Raw genomic sequence first — 22,197 nt, forward strand, 5'->3', positions numbered from 1 at the left:
GTCAGTTTATATTGGTATCTTTAACTCTAATGGCAGCTTATGACAGTTTATTCCTGTTATTCAGGTGCAAAGACACTAAACACACTAGACTTTCAGGCAACTTTCCTAGTTCTTACCCATGTTACAATTTCAAGAAGTTTCCCTATGAAGATCTCAGAAGTCTTTTAGAACTGTATAAATAGATCCTATTCATTAACTAAAGTGGTCTCCGATAGTACTTTGTACCAGAAATTTAAAGGTGCATCTTTTGTTAGTCATTGCTTTCTAGGTCTTTCTGAGCTCCAAGAAGAGCGGATATGTACTTGTGTTTATATCATGCTTGTCTATGATTATTGCTTTTTACTACAGAGACTGGCATCAGGTTAGACTTGATTTAGCTTGAATCTATTTTGAACCTAGCCCTCGCCAAGGTGTGTGCAACTGAAATAATTTGATTTCTGTTACCCTGGGGTTTTAACAATGATTTAAGAAGTTTGGGGTCTAAGTTCTAATCTGTAAAAACATGTTTACAGGCTGATACTCATTTCTGCAAAATTTAGCTAGGATATGCAAATTACATTCATTTCAACAACCAATCGGTGCTACTTCTGCAATGCATAAAAGTTCCTTTGGGTGGTGATGGCCTGCTAAAATTGAACAGCCCACCAGCCAGAATGGGAGGCCCCCATCCTCCTTGAACCCTGAAGACCCCAACTCTAATTCAGGGCTTCTTTTTTTTTTTTTTTAAAGCCCTGTCCATTCCAAAAGTGAAGACTTATACTGAGTCACCCCAATGAATTTAGGGATTGTTGGGGACAGGAGCGATCCCTACTTACTCCTTTCCTAGTATCTGCCTTCATTAAAATGGTTCTACTAATCTCTATGGGCAGTCTCGTTCCTTATTTGGCAAACTGATCCTTAGCAGTAGTCCCATTTTATAGCTCTTTGTGGGGGGTAATGACATTTGGGCTTGACAGGGCCACCAGAATCTAGAAGTCCTTGGGGGGTGGGGGGTACAGACAGAGGAAAGGCCCCATTCTGGCCAGTGAACCCTTTAATTCTAAAATGCTGCTGTTGCATGAAGAGAAATTTCCTCTGGTAGGACTTTGGGGGTGGGGTTAAAGTTCTTCAGCAGTAGTTAGTGTTTATGGGGGTTCTGTCAAATAGACCTGTGCAGCCTTTTCCATGTGCTTGAGTTTTTTTGGTTTTGTATTTTTATTAATGAGCTGCTTTGCATGACTTTCCATTTATGAGGTGCTGCAATGCAAAATGACAAATTTAATGTGAACCCCTTTTGCTGCTTCAAAGCATACTATATTTGCGAAGTGACACTGCATTTCATTATATAGGTACATTTCATTATATAGGACCGTTTTTCCCAGTGCTCAGACTAGATAAAAACTCTTTTCCTTGGAAAGCATCAGATTTTGTGATTTACTCTGAAAAATCTTACACCATCTTCCAAGAACAATTTATTCCAGGCAGGTTAGTTGTACATTATGTTGGGCAATGTTTTCTGATCTAGCCTTTTTTTTTTTTTTAAATATATTAGTGGAACTATGATCAGACTACAGCTACATACCTGTTGCTTCAGTCTAAAAAAGCTCAGGGTAAGCCTGTTCGTTTAATGCGGTCATCTTTGCCCTTCAGATCAGTTGGCTCATCACCATTAAGTGAACTGAAGGTAAGTTGTGAGGATGGGATTAATGTAATCCAGTAGGGTTATGTCTACATTTTCAGGAATGCATGGTTTAAACCAGGGGTGCCCACACTTTTTTGGCTTGCGAGCTACTTTTAAAATGACCAAATCAAAATGATCTACCAACAATAAAATTTTAAAAAATAACACAAAGCACACTGTATGCAGAGAAAATGTTAATTATCATTTGTATTCAGTTGGTTTTTTTTAGAGGTCAAGGCAGATTACTTTAAAATATGCAATGTCACCTCAGTAACAATTATACAAAAATAGACAAATATACCCCCTCCTTTTACTAAACTGCAATAGCGGTTTTTAGTGCAGGGAGCTGCGCTGGATGCCTCTCATAGCTCCCAATGCTCATAGGCTTCTTGTGCTCAAAAACACTATTGCGGTTTAGTAAAAGGGGGCTATACTGCAAAATATAGATAGCAGATATAAATCTCAAAATGGACACATTTTGATCACTAAATTGAAAATAAAATCATTTTTCCTACCTTTTTGTCTGGTGATTTCATGAGTCTCTAGTTGCACTTCCTTCTTCTGTAAATCCAATATTTCTTTCTGCCCCTTTTCTTTCTGTCTCTCTTGTTTTCTCTCTCCCCCTGCCTCCCTCTTTATGTCTGTCTTTCTCTTCCTCCTACCTGTCTTTCTCTTTCCCCCCTGCCCGCTCTTTATTTCTGTTTTGCTTTCTTTCTCTCTCCCCCTGTTCCCCCCACAAGCCATCGCGCCGATTTCTCCCTGCTTCCCTGAGCCAGGCCTGGCGCGTACAAGTGCAGGGCCCACAAGCCTTCTCCCCTCTCCCCCCCCCCCCCCCCGACGTCAATTCTGATGTTGGAGAGGAAGATCCAGGCCAGCCAGGCAGCGATTGGCTGGCCCAGAACTTCCTCTCTGACGTCAGAAAATTTTTTTAAAAAATTTATTCAACATCAGAATTGACGTCGGAGGTAAAGGCTTGTGGGTCCAGTGCTTGTACGTGCCTGGCCTGGCTCAAGGAGGCAGGAAGAACAGATCGCAAAGGCAACGCAATCAACTCACGTTGCTTTTGCGATCTACAGGTGCAGGCAGTCTGAAAGCTTTTAAGCTCTTGAAGTGCCAGTGCACTTTTCACTGTCCATACTGGGCTCTGTGGATGACGCCACCCACGTGTGAGAATATCTGCCTTTTGTCTCCAGATAACACCTGTTACGTTAAGTAACTGTGCTTCAAATGGAATATGCCTTACACATGTGCACAAGGTTTAGAAGTAAGTGTAAATTCTTGAGCAGATGTCCAAACTGAAAGTGTTGGCACACATTGATGCTTTGTTCTTTTGCGCATAAATATGAGCCTTGCAAAAACTGTTTGCGCTTGAAATTTAAAGCTCATATTTAAGTATAGCATAGGTACCAATGTGTGCTTTTGGTTTTGCTTGGACATGTGCACATGTTTGTAACTTAACATCTACCTTTAAAACTTGCTCAAGCTTCCTTTCACTTGCTTAAGAAGAGAAAACCAGTGCTTAAATGAGACCAGAAATCCTTTTTGCAAAACTTTCCATGCAGCACTGGATCTGGTGAAAAATTCTTGCATTGCACATGTCAAAAGTGGGTGACATACTCTCCATTGCATGGAATACATTAATTAGCTCATTAGCATACATTTTAATACAGCCTGTGACAGTCTTCCCACATGAGCTAACATCTGCATACTATTCCTCTCTATATTGCTCAGCGTGCACAATTCACATTCAACCTACAGTAATTCTATAGCTAGGCCTACAGTTGCTCTCTGTATTGGCCCCTTAGTGAGTCTTCAGTATTCCTTAAATTATGTATACAATCAGTTGGCATTTCAGTGAACCTCTTGCAAACTTTGAGAGTTTTGTATTTTCAGTTGGATATGCTGTTCATTTGTTTTGTTTAACTTTTTACAGTCCAAAAAGAACCTACATTTTCAAGATGTCCCTAGTTGTGATGATCCTTATGTACTTGGATCCATAGAATTTCCAGATGATTGTGAACTGTTTGAAGATTCTCCGTTTGCCATCACACCAGTAGTAAAAGAGGTACATAGTGACTTTTTGTTTTTGGTGAGATTAAGCTATCTGAATTATGCTTTGCTTTGTTTAATGTTTACAATTAGCATCACTTACCATTTTTTTATCCACTATAATAAAACCCTTAGCGCGCATGCGCACTTCAGTCTCCATGCTGTGCATGCGCAGTGCCTGCCTCAGATGATTTCCTGCCTTGAGCGACGACAATGGTTGACTTTCTGCCTTCTGACTATTCTGCTGCTGCCAGGACTCCTCTTCTTCTCACCCCCGGACCAGCAGTGGCAGCATCTGCGGTTTCATCAAGCAACCGCAGGGCATTTGCTAGGCTGGCCTATTTCGATAATGCGAGGCGGGCGAGCCTAGCAAAACCCCTGAGGCTGCCCGGGCTAGTGGATGCTGGACAGGGGGAGGTAAAAGGAAAGGAGAAGGGCTACTGCTGGACTGGGAGGGAAGGGAGAAGGACTACTGCTGGACAGGGAAAGAAGGGAAGGGGTGCTACTGGACAGGAGGGACAAAAAGAAAGAAAGACAGAGGGCAGGGAGAGAGACAGAAAGTAAGACAGACAGGGGAGAGAGAGAGACAGATAGAAAGACAGACAGGGGGCCAAGGAGAGAGACAGAAAGAAAGAAATAAGGGGCAGGGAGAGAGAAAGACAGACAGACATACAGAAAGAAAGAAATGCCTAAGTCTACACATCTATTCTAGCACCCGTTAATGTAATGGGCTAAAAAACTAGTGTAGAAATAATTTGCTAAGTTCTTGGGTACAGCTGTAACAAGTTAATTTATGAAATAGTTTACTTTTTATCAGTGTTATGGAGAGCCTAAAACATTGCTCATTTTACTGTACATACGAGGGCTATTCAAAAAGTATCAGACCTTTATTCATAAAAAATACTCGTATTCAGATACAACAGTCTTATACTAATCTCCTTCAAAGTAGTCCCCTTGGGCTGTCACACACTTCTTCCAACGGTTCTGCCACTGTCGGAAGCAGTGCTGGAACGCCTCTTGAGATTGCTCGCAACTGGTCCATCGCATTCTGCATGGTGTTTTCTCTTGACTGAAATCTGGTCCCTTTCAGAGGCATTTTCAGCTTGGGGAAAAGCCAGAAGTCACATGGAGCCATGTTGGGAGAGTAGGGAGACTGAGGAATCACAGGTGTGTTATATTTGGCCAGGAAATTCCGTATCCAATGTGAATAATGGGCAGATTCATTAGCAGCTTTGGCACAAACTTTGCTGAAATTCTCCTGAAACCCAAATCCTCAGTCAAAATGGAATGAACAGATCCAACGCAGATGCTCACCTCGTCTGCAAATTCTCTGATCATGATTCAACGATCCTGCATCACCAGGGGTCCTCACTTGGTCAATGACAATCTCATTTCTGGATGTTGAGGGTCTACCAGAACGTGCTTCATCCTCCACTGATGTGTGGCCATCTCTGAAGCAGTTGTGCCACTCCTTTATCTCTGTGGTGCCCATTGCTTCGTCCCTGAAGGCCTGTTGAATTTTGCAGATCGTTTCCACTTGGGAATTGCCAAGCTTTACACAAAGTTTAATGCAGTAGTGTTATTAAACTTTTTCTGTCATTTTGTCGGCGGACTGCTGGCGACTGACAGCTTCTGTAGGCGGGAAAAAATTCAAGCATGTGCATTAGGGTCGCCTACATACATGCACCAAACCACACCACCCTAGCTTTATTTGTTTACGCAAGAAAAATTAAGGTCTGATACTTTATGAACAGCCCTCGTATGTGACTTCTGGCTTTTCCCCTAACTCGGAGAATCATATTAAAATTTTCTGTAGTCTAACTCAGTTCAGCATCTTTGATCTAGCATACCCCTCAAGAATGTAACTAGTTTAGCTATGTAATATTTTCTGTATAACAAAATTAAACTAGTTGGACCCTAAATATTTTAAATAGTTTTATATATATATACAGTATATATATGTAGGTATGTGTATACATATACAGTAAAACCTTGGTTTGTGAGCATAATTTGTTCCAGAGGCATGCTTGTAATCCAAAGCACTCATATATCAAAGCAAATTTCCCCATAGAAAATAATGGAAACTCAGACGATTCGTTCCACAACCCAAAAACTTTAATACAAAACACTGTACGTACTTGTATTGCAAGTCCTCAATTGTTTAGAACTACACTCCCACAGTGTCAGAGAGAGAAGAACCATCGGCTCAGTTGTGATGATGTGACGCCTGTGCTGTATACTGTATGTACTCGTATTGCAAGACTTTGCTTGTTTAGAACAATCACTACACTCTTGCAGCGTCAGAGAGAGAAGAACCATCGGCTCAGTTGTGATGTGTGTATATCGTTAATACTTGTATTGCAAGACATTGCTTGTATATCAAGTTAAAATTTAATAAAATGTTTTGATTGTCTTGCAAAACACTTGCAAACCAAGTCACTTGCAATCCAAGATTTTACTGTATATTCTTTATCATACTTCCAGACCTGCACAGAATGGATGGGATTACACTCCTTTGCCAACAGGTGGAGACTGAAAACACATTGACTTTTGGCAGTAGTACAAGTGAGCTGTGCGCAGTCCCATCTACAGTTGGTCTGTTCTCAGTCTCTAGCAGGTAGAGGTGATAAGCCTGTGCAGTCTTTCCCCTGGTTAGTTAGGGCCGCTTGGATTTGATTAGTGGCATTTTTGTCCCTGTTCTTGGTGTCCGGACCGAGCTTGGGGGACCCTTTCGGAGTTCTGTCCAACCTTAGGGGTGCCACACTTGGGCAGCTGAGTCCCTCCCCCCTTCCCCCAACTTTTGTTTAGAGGTGCAGCTGTATGCCTTGCCACAGTTCAGGCAAAGGCTACAGCTTTTTAGAGCTTGTAGGGGTCTGCTCCTTTGTTAAAGTTTTTACAAAAAAACAAAAACTAATCCATCCTGAGGCAGGGCCGATCTGAAAGGAAGCTTTTAATTGAACTTAGTTGGTTTTTATTGTTAACTGGCGGGTTTTCCTTTCACTTTTGGCAGTTCGCAATGAGCACTTTAAAGAGATTGAAAAAGTGCTCATTGTGTTTCTGATGAGTGGAGGATTCAGCCGGTGTGTGCACAAAGTGCTCTGGCCACAACTTCTGGTGCCAGTGAGCAGGGTCCCCCTTTGCGCATGCACTTCTCATTGGCTGTAGGCAGTGGGGAACCCTGGGCTTCCCCTACCACCCACACAGAGATTTCCCCAGCTGCCAACAGTCAGTGAAATAAGGTTTCCCTTACCACTGATAGTGCTGGGGATTCCCTTACTGCTACAGCTGCTGTTGCCTGCAGTTCTGCTTTAGCAGCTGGGCCTGTTCAGGCCTCTTTCCTGCTACAGACCTCTTGGAGATTTTTTCGGCAGGCTTTTCCTTGTTTTTGGCGGGAAGCTCCACCCTGATTTTGTTTTGGCCATGTTCAAGGCTTACTTGCAGGTGGCTGGGGTTCCTGCTTCTTCCCTGGGGGTCTCTGGTTCTTCACGGGGGTCTTTTTCTTTGGCATCTGCCCCCATCCATACCCCCTCGGCAGTTGCTTCCGTCCTGTCCCCCCCTACCCCCGCCTCCATCCAAGCATCCGTGGGTTGCTTGGGTCAAGGATTTTTTCCGTGCTGATACTGTTTCACCTGACCTTTTGGGGGACCTTCCAGATCCTCTTGAGGGAACGGATGATGTGGATGGTTGGGTTTCTGATACGCCGGTTGGCGAGGATGCTTTGGTCATGCGCATTTTTCACAGGGAAGAGCTGCAGGAGCTTATTCAGGTGTCTTCGGTCTTGCATTTTGAGAAAGAAGCTAAGGACCCCCTTCATGTTGTGGACCCTCTGCTTCGAGGGATATGGTTGACCTCCTGTTCTTTTCCTATGCATCAGGATATTTGTGATGTGGTGCAAGCACAGTGGAAGACTCCGGACGTGCCTTTTTGCTTGGTGCGGGCCATGGTCTGGCCCAGCTCTATCCCATTTCTGATGGGGATAGGGATACCTTTAAGCTTCCTGTGGTTGATGCTGTGGTCTCAGCCATTGCTCAAAGGCATACGGTGCTGGTTGAATGCAGTTCAACCTTGACCTGGGCAGTAAAGTGGAGTCTCTCAAGCAGAGTTTTGACATGGCTGTCCAGGTGATGATTTGTGGCGGTTTGATGGCCTGGGCTTGTTTTCGGTGGTCTGAGTGTGTCCTTGACCGGGAGTCTGCTGACTGGTCTTTGATGGATCATGAGGTAGCTAAAATTGAGCTCGGTGCTTTTTATCTTTCTGATGTCATGTATGATTTGTTGTGGGCATCTGCCAAGTCCATGGCCCTCGGTGTGGCCACTTGTTGTACCCTTGTTGTGGCTTTGGGGTTGGTTGGCAGAAGCAGCCTCTTAAGTTGAAGCTCAGTACATTTCCTTTTTGGGGTTCCTACCTTTTCGGGAAGGATTTGGATAAGCTTGTTCAGGCTTTGAGTGACTCTAAGGTGTCTCAGCTTCTGGAGGACTGTCCTCGCCTGGCGTCTCAAGGTGGTGCCAGTCGTGGGCATCTGCATGATTTTCACGGGTATCGCCCTGGCCAGGGCTTGGCTTTGTTTCCTTACAGAGTACGATTCTTTTAGTGCATGTAGTCTTTTCGGGGAACCTGCCGGGGGGGGGGTCGTGACTCCACCATTGGCTCCACCTCTGCCCGTCCAGCCCAATGACTCAGTTTGGGTCCTTCCCTCAGTTCCGGGATTATTACTGGGGTGGGCCAAGATCACAACTGATCAGTGGGTCCTAGAGGTGATTCAGGATGACTATGCTCTCGAATTTTACCGGCCCTTGCCAGATATTTTCCTCTCTTCTTCTTCTCAGGCAACTTGAAAGAAGCGAGCATTTTGTCAAGTGCTGCAAAGGTTGCTGGACCTCAAAACAGTGGTCCCAGTGCCCCCTCAGGAGATTTTCATCAGCAGGTACTCCATTTACTTTGTGGTGCTCATGAAAGAGGGGCCATTTTGGATCTGAAAGGTGTCAACAGGGCACTCCGGGTTCCGTCTTTTCACATGGAGACCCTGTCCATGATTCTCACTGTCCAGCCTGGGGAATTTCTGACTTCTTGTGACCTGACGGAGGCCTACCTTCATGTTCTGATTTGGGCCTTCCATCAGTGATTCCTTTGCTTTGTGATTTTGGGAAAGCACTATCAGTTTTGTGCGCTTCCTTTTGGTCTGGCCACGGCTCCACGGACTTTCACCAAGATAAAGTAAAATGGAGGCACGAAGTCAGAATTTATAAATTAATGTTAAGGGATAAACAAAAACTTATTTTTCAGCTAAAGTAGGGATTACAAGTACTAATGTTAAAAAATGATTTCATCTAGTCAACACCGCATTTAATGTGACAAAAAGATGCAATCTTCCTGGTTATCCTTTCCATCTTCTGATGATCTAGCTAACTTTTTTAGTTCTAAGTTATTATCGCTGAGATCTTCCTGTCTACCTTGCTGTTTGAACATAGATTCTTATCTCAATTCAAAAGAAGAAGAGGTCTATTCAGACTTGTGCTGGTCTACATTTGAAAAGCCAGAATGGCATGATTTTTTCAAATTATTTCAAAGATATGCTCCATCATATTGCTGACTAGATCCCTGTCCCCCTGATTTGATGGCTGCCGCACCTTTAAACTTTAAATTGAAATTATTTGAGTAGATAACTGACTCTTTAGATGCAGGAAAATTTCCTTTAGAGTTAGGCAATATAATTATCACTCCAATAATTAAAAACACTAAAGAATCCATCTCATCGCCATCTAATTATAAACCAATTGCATTGATTCCCTTCTTTGTAAAAATCATGGAAGGTCTGGTTCATATTCAACTGACAAAGTATCTTGAGCAACACTCATTACTCCATGATTCACAATCTGGATTTAGATCCCACTTTAGTACTGAAACAGTAATAGCCACATTGTTGGATTATTTAAATAGTCTATTAAGCAAAGATAGTAGTAGTGCATTGGTACTCCAGTTCAATCTTAGTAGTGCCTTCGAGTGTGTTTATAGTTCACGGTTCTTAAGTTTAGTTAGTTCCTGTTTGGCTATTCATCAAGACTGATTGTAAATGGGAATGCACAGCCCACTTGTACTACTGCCAAAAGTCAATGTGTTCTCAGTCTTCACCTACTGGCAGAGGAGCATAAACCCATCTGTTCTGTGCCGGTCTGGAAAGACTGAAAGAAAGAAAATTAGCAGATAAGAACCGAATTTCTCCTTTGCAGAGTAAATGGATGTGCTTTCTAGATGAGGTAAATGTCAAAAGTGAATGCATATTTGCTTTATGAAAGTTTGCAAATGTTGGGAAAATTAAACTTGACATATGAACTATTGCCTTGTAGGGCAATAGTTATCTTCCAGTGAGCATTCTACTCTGAACCAGAGAATTAGATAGAGGGGAGTGCACTAGATGCCGTGTACTTAGATTTTAGCAAAGTCTTTGAGGGTGTTACACACAGCCATCTAATAAATAACCAAATGCCCTTGGTATGGATCCCAAAGTGGCAGGCTGGGTCAGAAACTTGTTGCGTGGAAGGTGACAGAGGGTAGTGGTCATTGGAGATTGCTCTGAGGTAAGGGATATTATCAGTGGTGTGCCTCCAAGTATCGGTTCTTGGGCCTGTTCTTCAACATTTTTGTAAGCAATTTTGCTGAAGGGCTATCTGTAAGATTTGCCTCTTTACGGATGGTACCAGAATCAGCAATAGAAAAGACACCCCTGATAGTGTGGGTATAATGAGGAAGGACCTAGAGAAGCTTGAGAAATGGTCTGAAATGTGGCAGCTAAGATTTGATGCTAAAAAATGCAAGGCCATGCATTTGGGCTGCAAAAACCTGAAGAAGCGGTATAGTTTAGGGGATGAAGAACTTTTGTGCATGAAAGAGGAGCGGGACTTAGGTGTGATAATATATGATGATCTTAAGGTGGCCAAACAGGTTGAAATGACGATGGCGAAATCTAGAAGAATGCTTGGGTGCATAGGGAGAAAAATGGCCAGTGGAAAAAGGAGGTATTGATGCCCCTGTATAAGACTCTGGAGGGACCTCATTTAGAATATTGTGAACAGTTCTGCAGACCGCACCTGCAGAAAGATATAAACAGGATGGAGTTGGTCCAGAGGAAAGTTACTAAAATGGTCGGCGATCTAAGTCACAAGGCGTATGGGAACAGACTCACAGATCTCACTATGTATACTTTAGAGCAGGGATGTCAAAGTCTCTCCTCAAGGGCTTCAATCCATTCGGGATTATAGGATTTCCCCAATGAATATGCATGAGATCTATTTGCATGCACTGCTTTCATTGTATGCTAATAGATCTCATGCATATTCATTGGGGAAATCCTAACAACCTGACTGGATTGCAGCCCCCTGTTTTAGAGGAAAGGCGGGAGAGGGGAGATATGATAGATTTTTAAATATCTACATGGCATAAATACGCATGAGGCGAGTCTCTTTCAACTGAAAGGAAACTCCGGAGTGAGAGGGCATGGAATGAAATTTAGAGGCGATAGGCTCAGGAGTAATCTAGGGAAAGAACTAGAAAACAGGGCAGGTGGTCTACAAAATCCAAAATGGTAATCAAACCAGCTGTTCAGACAAATGTAATAACCAAGGATAATTTATTATAGTGCAGACATAAAAAATATATATAAAAATCCAACACAGGCCATGTTTCGCCCATGCTAAGGACTGCATAAAACAAAGTAAAATTAATAAAATCATAATAAAATGAAATATTGTTTCAATCAAATGCAATTATTCAATCCCAAAAAATATCCATAAGGACTACAGATAAAAAGACTACATAGTGTGTAAAATGCACACACAAACTACAACTAGAAAATATATAAACAGGTATCTAAGCATACAGAAAGGTAAGCTGTGATAGACTCCCTTTTATCAAGATGCATTATTAGGTTTTTATCACTGTGGTAAAAGCTCCAACACTTGTAGAATTCCTATGAGCGTTGGAGGTTTTACTGTTTATGCTCAAACATAGCCTAGGAGCTTTGAAAAAAATGTGTTTAAAATGGTAATTAAAAATGTGATTTAAAAAGTGACCTAATTTGCATATAATAAAACCACAAACGGTTCCAAAGGACCAAAATAAGCTATTTAAAAACAGCAATTGAATTGCAGATTGAGTTAAAATGCCTTTAGGTGCCAATAAAATGCAAAGAAATGACCTGTGGAAACCTGAAAATATTTCAAAAAATCTAGATGAAAAACAGGCTTGAAACCAAATTAAAAAACCCATATCCTCTAATAGAGTATATTCTGGGGAGTCAGAATATCTAATTTTTAGCTTAAACATAGTAGCCCAGGCATATTGAACAAAATGGTTTTTTTAAAGTGGCATCACCTCATTTGCATATAATAAGACTTCAAATGGTCATAAAGGCCCAAAATAAGCTATTTTAAAACAGTAATTGGATTAAAAATGCAAAAAGGCTGACGCTGCCTAATGAAATAGATGAATAAATAAATGTTGCCTAGTGGATAAATAGATATTCATACAACTGGACCAATAAAAATGAATTAAAAAAATAAATATATATAAAATAAATGATCTATAAAAATGCAAATGGGAGGGGACAAGCTAGAAATGATAAAGGGTACCTTCATTTTACATCTGTAATCACATTAACAATCATTTAAAAAAAACCTGATAAATCTCATTGAGGCCATCTGGAGATAATGTTCAAAACAGAAAAATAAACCTCCAGATAACAGCATGGTTAAACCTTCTTTGGATCGACAGAAAAGCTGGCTTTTCTTAATAATGATGGGAATAGCCTTCCAGATGATTACACATAACTGGAAGAGTTATGATTGATTGAATTATACTTTCTGGTGGGCAAACTTATGTTCCAGTTACAAATATGAAAGAATGAACGTGGAATGTTTGGGATATAGTAACGCATTTAAAATGGTATGGAGCCCATTGACTGCATTTATTGAGTCACAATAACTGTCATGTACCTTTCCTTTTATTTGACTTTCTTACACATCCAGGGTGGGTGGGTAGGGGAAGGAAAATGTTGTATTATTGTTTGCTATATTTAATTATCTATATTATTGAAATAAAATATGTACTTCTTCTTTTATTAATTATGGGGAGGGGGGATGAAAATGATTGTTTTTTTGAATTATTTGTGTATTTAAAGTGCATTCTGTGTAGTGTTTGTTTAAATTTATTGTATGGCACTGTTAACATTTGAAAATTAATAAAGATTTTTTTAAAAAAAATTTTTTTTTTTTTTTTTTTTTGCAGATAACAGCTAACCTTGTTAAGAATATTTTATCACAGCTTACATTTCAGTATGTTTAGATGGCTGTTCATGTATTTTCTAGTTGTAATTTTTATGTGCATTTTACACATTATGTTGTCTTTATCTGTAGTCTCTGTGGGTATTTTTTTGGTTTTAACAACAGCATTTAATTTGATTTAAACTGTTTTTATTATGATTTTATTAATTTTACTTTATTTTATAGTGATGCTACCCCCTGAGGCAGCCCTCAGTGTACTGTAGGTAAAACATGGCCTGTGTCAGGTTTTTCTATGTTTTTTTTTTTATGTCTGTACTACAGTAAATTATCATTGGTTACTACATTTGGCATAATCTAAGAAAATACTTTTTTACAGGAAAGGGTGGTAGATGCATAGAATAGTCTCCCAGTAGAGGTGATGTAGACAAGACTGTCTGAATTCAAGAAAATGTGGGACAGGCACATAGGATCTCTTAGGGACAGGAGGAGATAGTGGATACTGCGGATGGGCAAACTAGATGGGCCATTTGGCCTTTATCTGCTGTCATGTTTCTAACAGTTTCCTTTCTATAGGACAGTTTATTATGCAGAACTATCATGAGCTATCAAAATAAGATACAGAATGTAAATTTAAAGAGAACAGTGGTCTCATCCTTGGATGTGGGTGCCAGACTCGAGGGTGAAAATTCATACCAAGGAAGTATCTTAAGCAGAAATTTAATTTAGAAGGGTTCATCAGATGGTGAGTGACTTAGAATTTGTTAATGAAAGCTTGGTCAATAAAGTTATCAAGAATATAAACAAGGGTGGGTGTCAGAATCCTGTGAGTTCAAGTCAAGTTATTTAAATGCGAACACTGTTTTGTAAACCATACATCTTATTAAATTTTCCTGTTTTCCAAACCTGTGCAGAATTCACAATCAGAATCTGTATCACGAACACCAAAGTCCAGAATGACTATGAAGAAATCTGACAACAAAGAGAATTCTGACATTAAATCTCATGTGAAGAATGAGTTTGCATTACCAGCTCCAGTGACTCCAGTTTGTAAGAAGAGTGTTAATGAAAAGAAAAGTGTGCTTACCACACCAAACCAGAACTCAATGCTGCCTTCTAAAGGTAGGATGTGCATGTAATAAAAATCCTGTGACTATATCTTCATTATAGAACCCATGGTTGTGGTTTTGTTAGCTGCTTCTTTTTTTTTATAATTTTTATTAAAGAAGACTCTCCAAAATGGATAATACACATGTTAACAATATACGAAGGACACAAAGAATAACAGAATTTGTGCATAGGCATTAAACATCATCATCAATGTGCATCACATGTAGCAACCATTTCTGAGAGATAATTTTTTGCATACCATATATACTCAAATATAAACCGGGATTTTTGGGCCAAAAAATTGGCCCAAAAATGAAGGTACCAGTTCATATTCAGATCAATGCCTCCTCCCAGAATTTTTTAAGGCTGCCACGGCCAGGCTGTACCCCCCTCCTCCTCCCTGCCTTATCTTCCTACCTCTGCAAATCTGGTGGAGGTGCAGCGGGTCCTCTGCCAATCGTTGGTGGAGGTGCAGCGGGCAGGAGCAAGCTTTCTGAACTCCTGCCCAGCTGCTAACCGGCTGCACGGATCCACTTAGTCCAAATCAGTGACACGAGCAGCAGCACAATTTGGCGCTGTTTCTCGGCGCTGAGCAGCTTCCTTACTGGCTACTGCGAATTCTCCTTTTTTGGGGGGGAAGGGGGTCTTGACTTTTATTCGGATAGACTTATATTCAAGTATATACGGTGTATTCCTAGTACTCATAAAACTAGACCTTTCATCTCATCTCCCTTCCAGCTCTCCCAGTTCCCCATTCCACCTCCCCCCTCATATATAGACAAAAAGAAATTCCATAATTTCCAATAAATTTATTTCTTTTGTCTCTGGTCTTGACATTCACCACGAAGTTCCCACTGCACCACCTCCTTCATACTTCCCAGCCACAGCGGAAACGTCACTGGTCACGCACATTCACATAGCTATGGATTCAAATTTACACTGTTCCATGGTAAGCTGAAGTCCCTCTTCATGTCCCAACACCAAGACAATGTAGGACCATTGTATATCTTTCTGCAACACCTTTGAGATAGAAGCTAAAATCTGTGTCCAGTAGGAGTCAAGTTCTGGGCATTTAACCAACGTATGCAATAGTGTACTTTTTGTACATTTACAACACACACTCATCAGAGTCCCACAGCCCATCCTTTACCCCTTGACATCTGGTCAAATATGTTCTTTGTAGGATTTTTGAACTGCATTTCCTGCAAAACTGCATTTCTGGATCTCTGGGCAGCAATCATAAAGCACTCTTAGCAATTAGGGCATTGGTCTTTGATCTAAGGGCCACCGCGGGAGCAGACTGCTGGGCATGATGGATCACTGGTCTGACCCAGCAACGGCAATTCTTTTGTTCTTAAGCATTGTCAAAAAAATGTATTGCCCATTCCTCTCTACCCACTCTATACCACATAGATACTGAATTTGCTGATCTGGAGAGGTGGAAAAATATGTGATCAATTTTTAGAGAATGCACCTCTTGCATTGCTTTGGAGCATTCGCTAAAATAATAATGGTGTAATTGAAGGTATATAAAAAATGTTGTTTTGGCACTTCCAAACCCTGCTTCAGTGTATCAAAAGTAGGAAAATTACTTTCGAGACACTAATGTGATTGTCCCAGATATTGGCCCCTCCAAAATTGTTCCTCTAATCTCCATGGTCCCCCTACCCAGCAGAGAAGCATGGATTATTAATTAAGGGAATCGTGGCCCAGTTAGTCGGTGCACCCCCTATATGTTGTCTCCACCAGCGCCAGGCCCTCTTTAAAGATCTAGTCGCACCTCATTACTCCTGTGCACTCCAAGTCGTCAACCTCCTACGGAAACATAAGCTAATAACACTTACATGGTTTTGCCCAACCATCAAAGAATCCCATGGGTGTATATCTCCCCCATTTAGTATGAAACTCGTGTATCCACCTCATGAGTGTTGCAACATTATAAAGACAGAGGTGAGGGAGTCCCAGTCCTCCCCTCTCCTTATTTTGTGTGAGTTTATGAAACCCTACTCTAGCCCTGTAGGCCCTCCAAATAAAAGTACCTATGGATGACTGAAACGGGCATTTGTATTTCTGCTTTATCCAGATAGGTATCATTTGTAAAGGGTAGAACACCTTGGGTAGTAGGACCATTTTTACTGAGTCAGTCCAAGAAAGTGGGAGCTCACTCCACCTGGAGCAATATTCTTGGGAACTCCTCAATCTTTTGTACGACATGGCGCTTATACTTCTTTCCCCAGTCCAAACAACAAAAAAACAAACTCCAAGGTATTTCAACTCTCCAGATGCCCATCTTAAAGGAAAGGAAGACAAGGCACATGATGTTTGGAGACTGGCAAGGCCTCTTGACTTCCCAGAATTAATACTAAGCCCTGAGAATGATCTAAATTGTTGGATAAAGGATATAAGTCTGGAGATGTGGGTCTTGGCCTCTCCAGCAAAGAGCAACATATCATCTAATTCTATATGACATTTCTGTGCCCCCCCACTACTATGCCCCTGAGATCCCCTGAACTACTTATTTTTATGGCTAGAGGTTCCAAAGATAATATAAATAGCAATGAGAACAGAGGGCACCCCTGGCAATTCCCTAGTAAAAGGGGGATGGTCGGGATCCTATTCTTTTTATATTATCAATTGCATCGTTGGTGTGGCGTACATGGTGGTAATCCATTGCTGGAGAGGCCCAATAATACCAAAACACTGCACAACCCAAAAAGGTCCTCAATGTGACCTTGTCAAAAACCTTTTCAGCATCCAAGCTAGCCAGCAAATTATCCCCTGGTTTATTCCTTCCCTCCCATAAAACTACCAGAGCTTTTAATATATTAGAAGATGCGAAGTGGCCGGGTACGAGACCCACCTGATCTGTGTGGACCTGATGGGATATCACCTTGCCTAAACACCGTGCTAAAATGACCATCAGGATTTTCATATCTTGGTTAAGAAGGGATATGGACCTGTAGGAGCCAACAAGTTCCAGGTGTTTTCTGGGCTTAAGTATCACCACCACATGAGCTTTGCATTGCTGTGGCAGCAACTAACCCCACCCCAATGGCGTTCAGTACACATTACAGCCAAGGCAGGGCTCACTTGGCCTCTCAAAATCTTGTAGAGCGTGGGTCCCATCCAGCTTGAATTTGTTAATGGCTTGGTGAATTTCCTTTATGCTTATAGGTATGTTAAGCATCTCCAATTGGGCTTGGAGATACCTGTGGTATGTCCAAATTATTGAAAAAGTCATCCCGTGCCACTTCATCGTAAGATCCCTTACTGTACAGATTTTGATAGAAATCAAGAAATTGTTCCACAATGTCCTTTTCTTGTGTGTGAAGTTTAGAATCTGCTCCTTTAATTCAAGTTATACGTGAGATCTTCGTAGAAGTTCTCATCAGATTTGCAAGCAGCCTCCCTGCTCTATTACCCCAGTAATACAGTTTATATTTGTAGATACTGATGTGAGTCATAGCCCTGGATGTGAGAATGTTGTCAATCTGCTTTCTTAATGCTGTATACTGTTGTGCATCAGAGGTGGACAATGACGAGATGTGATATTGCTCGCAACCCTGCAGTTTTTGGGACAGGGAGACTAATTCAGCATTCTGTTGCTGGCATTTCCTTATAGCAGTGTTTTTCAACCTTTTTTGGGCAAAGGCACACTTGTTTCATGAAAAAAATCACGAGGCACACCACCATTAGAAAATGTTAAAAAATTTAACTCTGTGCCTATATTGACTATATATAAAGTAATTCTCTTGAATAGGAATCAAATAAACACAAAGAAAGTATTTTATAATGCTGCCACCGCCAAAAACACCGTTGGCGGCGGTGGCAGTCAAGTGGCTAAAGAGCCGCAGTTTGCCGGCCTAGGGACAACACTGGAGGGTGGCCAGCTGTGCACCCCCTTGGGACGTAAACCCGGGGTGGGGCAGACCGCCCCCCCCCCCACCCTGGTATGCCACTATCTGTACCTCACTCCCTCCCTATGACCAAAAATTCTCCTTTCTTCTATTCCCCGTGTACACAACCATCTCTTTCCCTCCCTTCCTCTCTCCAAAGTCCATGCCTTCTGTGTCCAAACACTCATTCCCTCCCCCACCTCAGCATCTCTTTCCCTCCCTTCCTCTCTCCCAAGTCCATTTCTTCTGTGTCCAAAAACGCATTCCCTCCCCCACCTCAGCATCTCTTTCCCTCCCTTCCTCTCTCCCAAGTCCATTTCTTCTGTGTCCAAAAACGCATTCCCTCCCCCACCTCAGCATCTCTTTCCCTCCCTTCCTCTCTCCCAAGTTCATACCTTGTGTCCAAAACGCACTCCCTCCCCCCTTTTGTGTTCCGTGTTTGCCTACCAGCCCATCTTTGCAACTTTCTCAGCAAAACGAAGCTCAAGCCGCGAGGCTTGTCTTCTGCTTCCTGTCTGCCCTGCCGCACACAAATAGCCGAACGGAAGTATTCTCCGACGTCAGCGCTGACGTCGGAGGGCAGGCTTTGCTTAAGCCCTCCCTCCGACGTCAGCGCTGACATCGGGGAACGCTTGCGATCGGCTATATGTTAGCTGCAGGGCAGGCAGGAACAGAAGACGAGCCTCGCGGCTCGAGATGTATTGAACTCCGCGGGTCCCCCGTCCAGCTCTCTCTGTCCACGTGGGGCGGACCGCCCTCTCCCTAGACTGGTGGTACTGCCCTGATCGTACGGCACACCAGGCAACATCTCGCGGCACACTAGTGTGCCGCGGAACAGCGGTTGAAAAACACTGCCTTATAGTATAAGTAATAATTTTACCTCTCAAAAAGGCTTTAGCGGCCTCCCTGGAAAACAGTGTCTAAGACTTCCCTTCCGCATTATCTCACATATTCATTCCATTCCCCCACCAGGTATGCCCAAAATTCCTCATCAAGGTATAAAGTGGGATTCAACCTCCATACCCAGTCCCGCAGCTCTGTTTGCCATCTCAGGCTTACAGTCACTGCTTAGTGATTTGCAAAGACCACATCCAAAATATGGAATCTTGTGACTCTTCCCATTGCTGTGGCAGGGATTTAACATATAGTCTATGTGCAAATAGCTGCTGTAGACCCAAGAAAGGAAGGTGAAATCAACCTCTCCTAGATGGTAAACTCTCCAAGCATTTATGAGGTCCAGTTCTTCAATGAGAGAATTAACCCCCAACCGTTCATTATCCTTGTGGAGTGGATGAAGGGGGTTTGCTGTCCATATTGGGGTTATTGGCCATATTAAAGTCTCCCACCATAATCAGCATATTGTTGGGAAGCACCAAAACCCATGCCATTACCTCAGAGAAAAATTAGTGTGAATGTGTTTGGGGCATATGAGTTACAAAGGGCCACTAGTCCTTGAAGTTCAACAGCCCAGATGGCAAACCTCCCTTGGGGGTCCTGCACAACCTTGTGAAAGGTAAAAGTCATGGTTTTATGAAGCAATATTGCCATTTTTCTTTATTTAGAATTAGAAAAGAATATGCAATCTCACTCAACCAGTCTCTGTGCAGTTTATTATTCTCTCTTGCAGACAGATGTGTCTTTTGAATAAAGCAGGGGTGTCAAAGTCCCTCCTTGAGGGCCGCAATCCAGTTAGGTTTTCAGGATTTCCCCAATGAATATGCATGAGATCTATTTGCATGCACTGCTTTCATTGTATGCTAATAGATCTCATGCATATTCATTGGGGAAATCCTGAAAACCCGACTGGATTGCAGCCCTCAAGGATGGACTTTGACACCCCTGGAATAAAGACTACATCTACTTTTTCTTTCTTTAGGAAGGTGAACATTTTCATTCTCTTAACAGGTGAGTTAAGGCCCACTACGTTTAAAGTTAGGAACTTCAAATCAGCCATAGCCATAAAAAACAGCATTGTCTAATAAAACAGTAATAAGCAAAAGAATCCCCAGAGAGCCCCCCAGCTAAGCCTAAGGAGAATGTAGCCAACCTACCACATTCCATTCATAACCTGTTCCAATCCTGGCCACATCATTCATCTCCCCCACCAAAACCACCAGACAGATAAGAAAATATACCCTGCTACACCTCCCCCTTCCCCCTTAGAACTAATACATTAACTTTCCTAACCAAGAGAAACATTGTTCAAACATATGCTGTCTAGAAAGAAGAAAAACAGGAATTGGAGGCCAACCAATAGGTATATGTCGCCAAAATGGAGCGCCCCTGGCAGACATATATAGAAGAGAAACAGAAGGTATAAATCCATGACTAATAGCAGCACCTAACAGCCAAAAAGACACCCCTGTGAATAGAAAACATCCAAGAGTTTATTCATTCAACGAGAGCATGCCATACAGACGAAGCCCACAGGCCTATCCAGAATGCGCCATGGGATCGGCAAGAGTGTGTAGTACAATCCATGAAAGGTAAAAGGGGCTGCCGACCATTATGACACTCCATTGAACTGCCTTATTCCTTTAACATTCTTCCAACTTGTATGGACTCAGTTTTCCCCAAATACAAGGTAGAAAGAGTTTTTAAGCCCAGAGTGGTTTCAAGGCCCGGTTTCTCGTTATAGTCCATTCACATAGGTCTTAAGCTCTTTTACCGATTCACACATGCGGGGGCCACCCTGCCCCTGGATTTGTACCCTAGCTGGGTAAAGGACTGGGCTAAATGCACTAAAGTCTACGATCTTGCTTTAACTGATTTAGCGACTGATCTTATTTGCAGACCCAATGCCCAAATTGGCTCACCACGTGGTTTTCCATACAATTGCTCATTCTCTGATTCTAGCAAGCAAATGAGGGCATTAATATTAAAACCACCATCCGATTGATGCCCTAACTTTGCATTCCAGAATCATATCGGAGATGCTGACAGGTCTAGACTGGGAGGGGCCTTAGGTGTCAGAGCCAATCAGGGCCTTAGGTCCCTCCCAGTTGTACCGGGAAGCAGAAGGCCTGTCAACTAATTTTGAGGTTCGGGGGCAGGGTAGATCCAGTGGCAGGAAGGAGTAGGCATCCCTCCTGACAATTTTTTTTTTTTAATCAGCATAACATTGGCAAAGCGGCGGCAGAGACAGGGAAGACACAAAGATGGCTACAAAATAAAATCACAGGCAGGTAAATACTACTGTTAAAAACATATAAAACAACTTAAAATTGTAACAGAAGTGTCTAAAAAATAGTGCAGAAGTGCTGGAGCTTGTGGCGTGCGCCGCAGAGAATCTGGGTAGAAATATCATAGGCTAACCTGCTGGGGGCAGAGTCCAGCGTGCCGCCGCTTTGCGGCGGCAGAGACAGGGAAAACACAAAGATGGCTGTCTCAAGAAGAGGACCTGTGCCTCAATGGATGCCTCGACTGATGTGGAGAACTGTGCCTCAAACTAGGCAGGTCTCGGTGAGAGGAACGTCAAGGAGTCTTCGCCCTATGCCTCGGAAAGGGCGACACTTTATGCGAGGAAGGAAGGCTGGAGATCGAGACACTAAAAAGGACTGAGTTCCTTGTGTCGAGGTATCTCGAAGCACTGACAAGGACTTGGCTCCTTGAGTAGCGTGCTTATGCTCCAGACGAGACACTCGCAAAGACTCAACTCCTCGCATAGAGGGTGTAGAATCCTCTTGAGGCACTCCCAAGGACTCGACTCCTTGTATAGAGTGGGTAGATTCAGCTCGAGGGACTGCCAAGGACTCGACTCCTTGTGATACTGCTAAGTGTTCAGACTGGACTGCAGGGAGCAGAGTCGAGGAAGGAGTATGTTTGGCAAGCATATTACCAAACTGCCGATCCATAATGGTCTGGATCATAGCCTCCAAATGTGACACCACGACTTGAGGATCTGGTACATTTGGTTTGGCTATAGTCTCCAAGGAAGAAAGATTCTTCAACTTTGAGACATGCTTCTTGGGCAGCTTGATAACTACTGCTGGTACCTGACCTGAAGGAGGCAGTGAGGAAAGCGGCTCCTCAGGAGAAGACTTAGCAGATTTGCCCGAGGACGAGGACCCGTCAAACAAGGAGGGTTTGATTTAAGGTTGAGGCAGAAAGTGGAATCCCTGTGAGAAGCTTGACTGGATTTGAGGTCGAGACTGGGGTAAGTGGATCCATACCGTCAAAGAGTTTCTCCACTTGAACTCGCCGACGTTTG

At 42.5% G+C, this 22,197-nt stretch overlaps 1 protein-coding gene across 4 annotated transcripts in view; it reads left to right on the forward strand.

Moving 5' to 3' along the window:
• MELK (maternal embryonic leucine zipper kinase) overlaps window positions 1–22,197 on the forward strand; it is a 204,196-nt gene that overhangs the window by 143,767 nt on the left and 38,232 nt on the right. For all 4 annotated transcript variants that reach the window (XM_033956774.1, XM_033956776.1, XM_033956777.1 and 1 more), the window contains 3 exons: window positions 1,532–1,663; window positions 3,594–3,725; window positions 13,896–14,103. In XM_033956774.1, coding sequence (XP_033812665.1) covers window positions 1,532–1,663; window positions 3,594–3,725; window positions 13,896–14,103 — 472 coding nt within the window. The remainder of the gene's footprint in view (window positions 1–1,531; window positions 1,664–3,593; window positions 3,726–13,895; window positions 14,104–22,197) is intronic.

This window comes from Geotrypetes seraphini, chromosome 8 (genome assembly GCF_902459505.1).
Source record: "Geotrypetes seraphini chromosome 8, aGeoSer1.1, whole genome shotgun sequence".
Classification (NCBI taxonomy): Eukaryota; Metazoa; Chordata; class Amphibia; order Gymnophiona; family Dermophiidae; genus Geotrypetes; species Geotrypetes seraphini.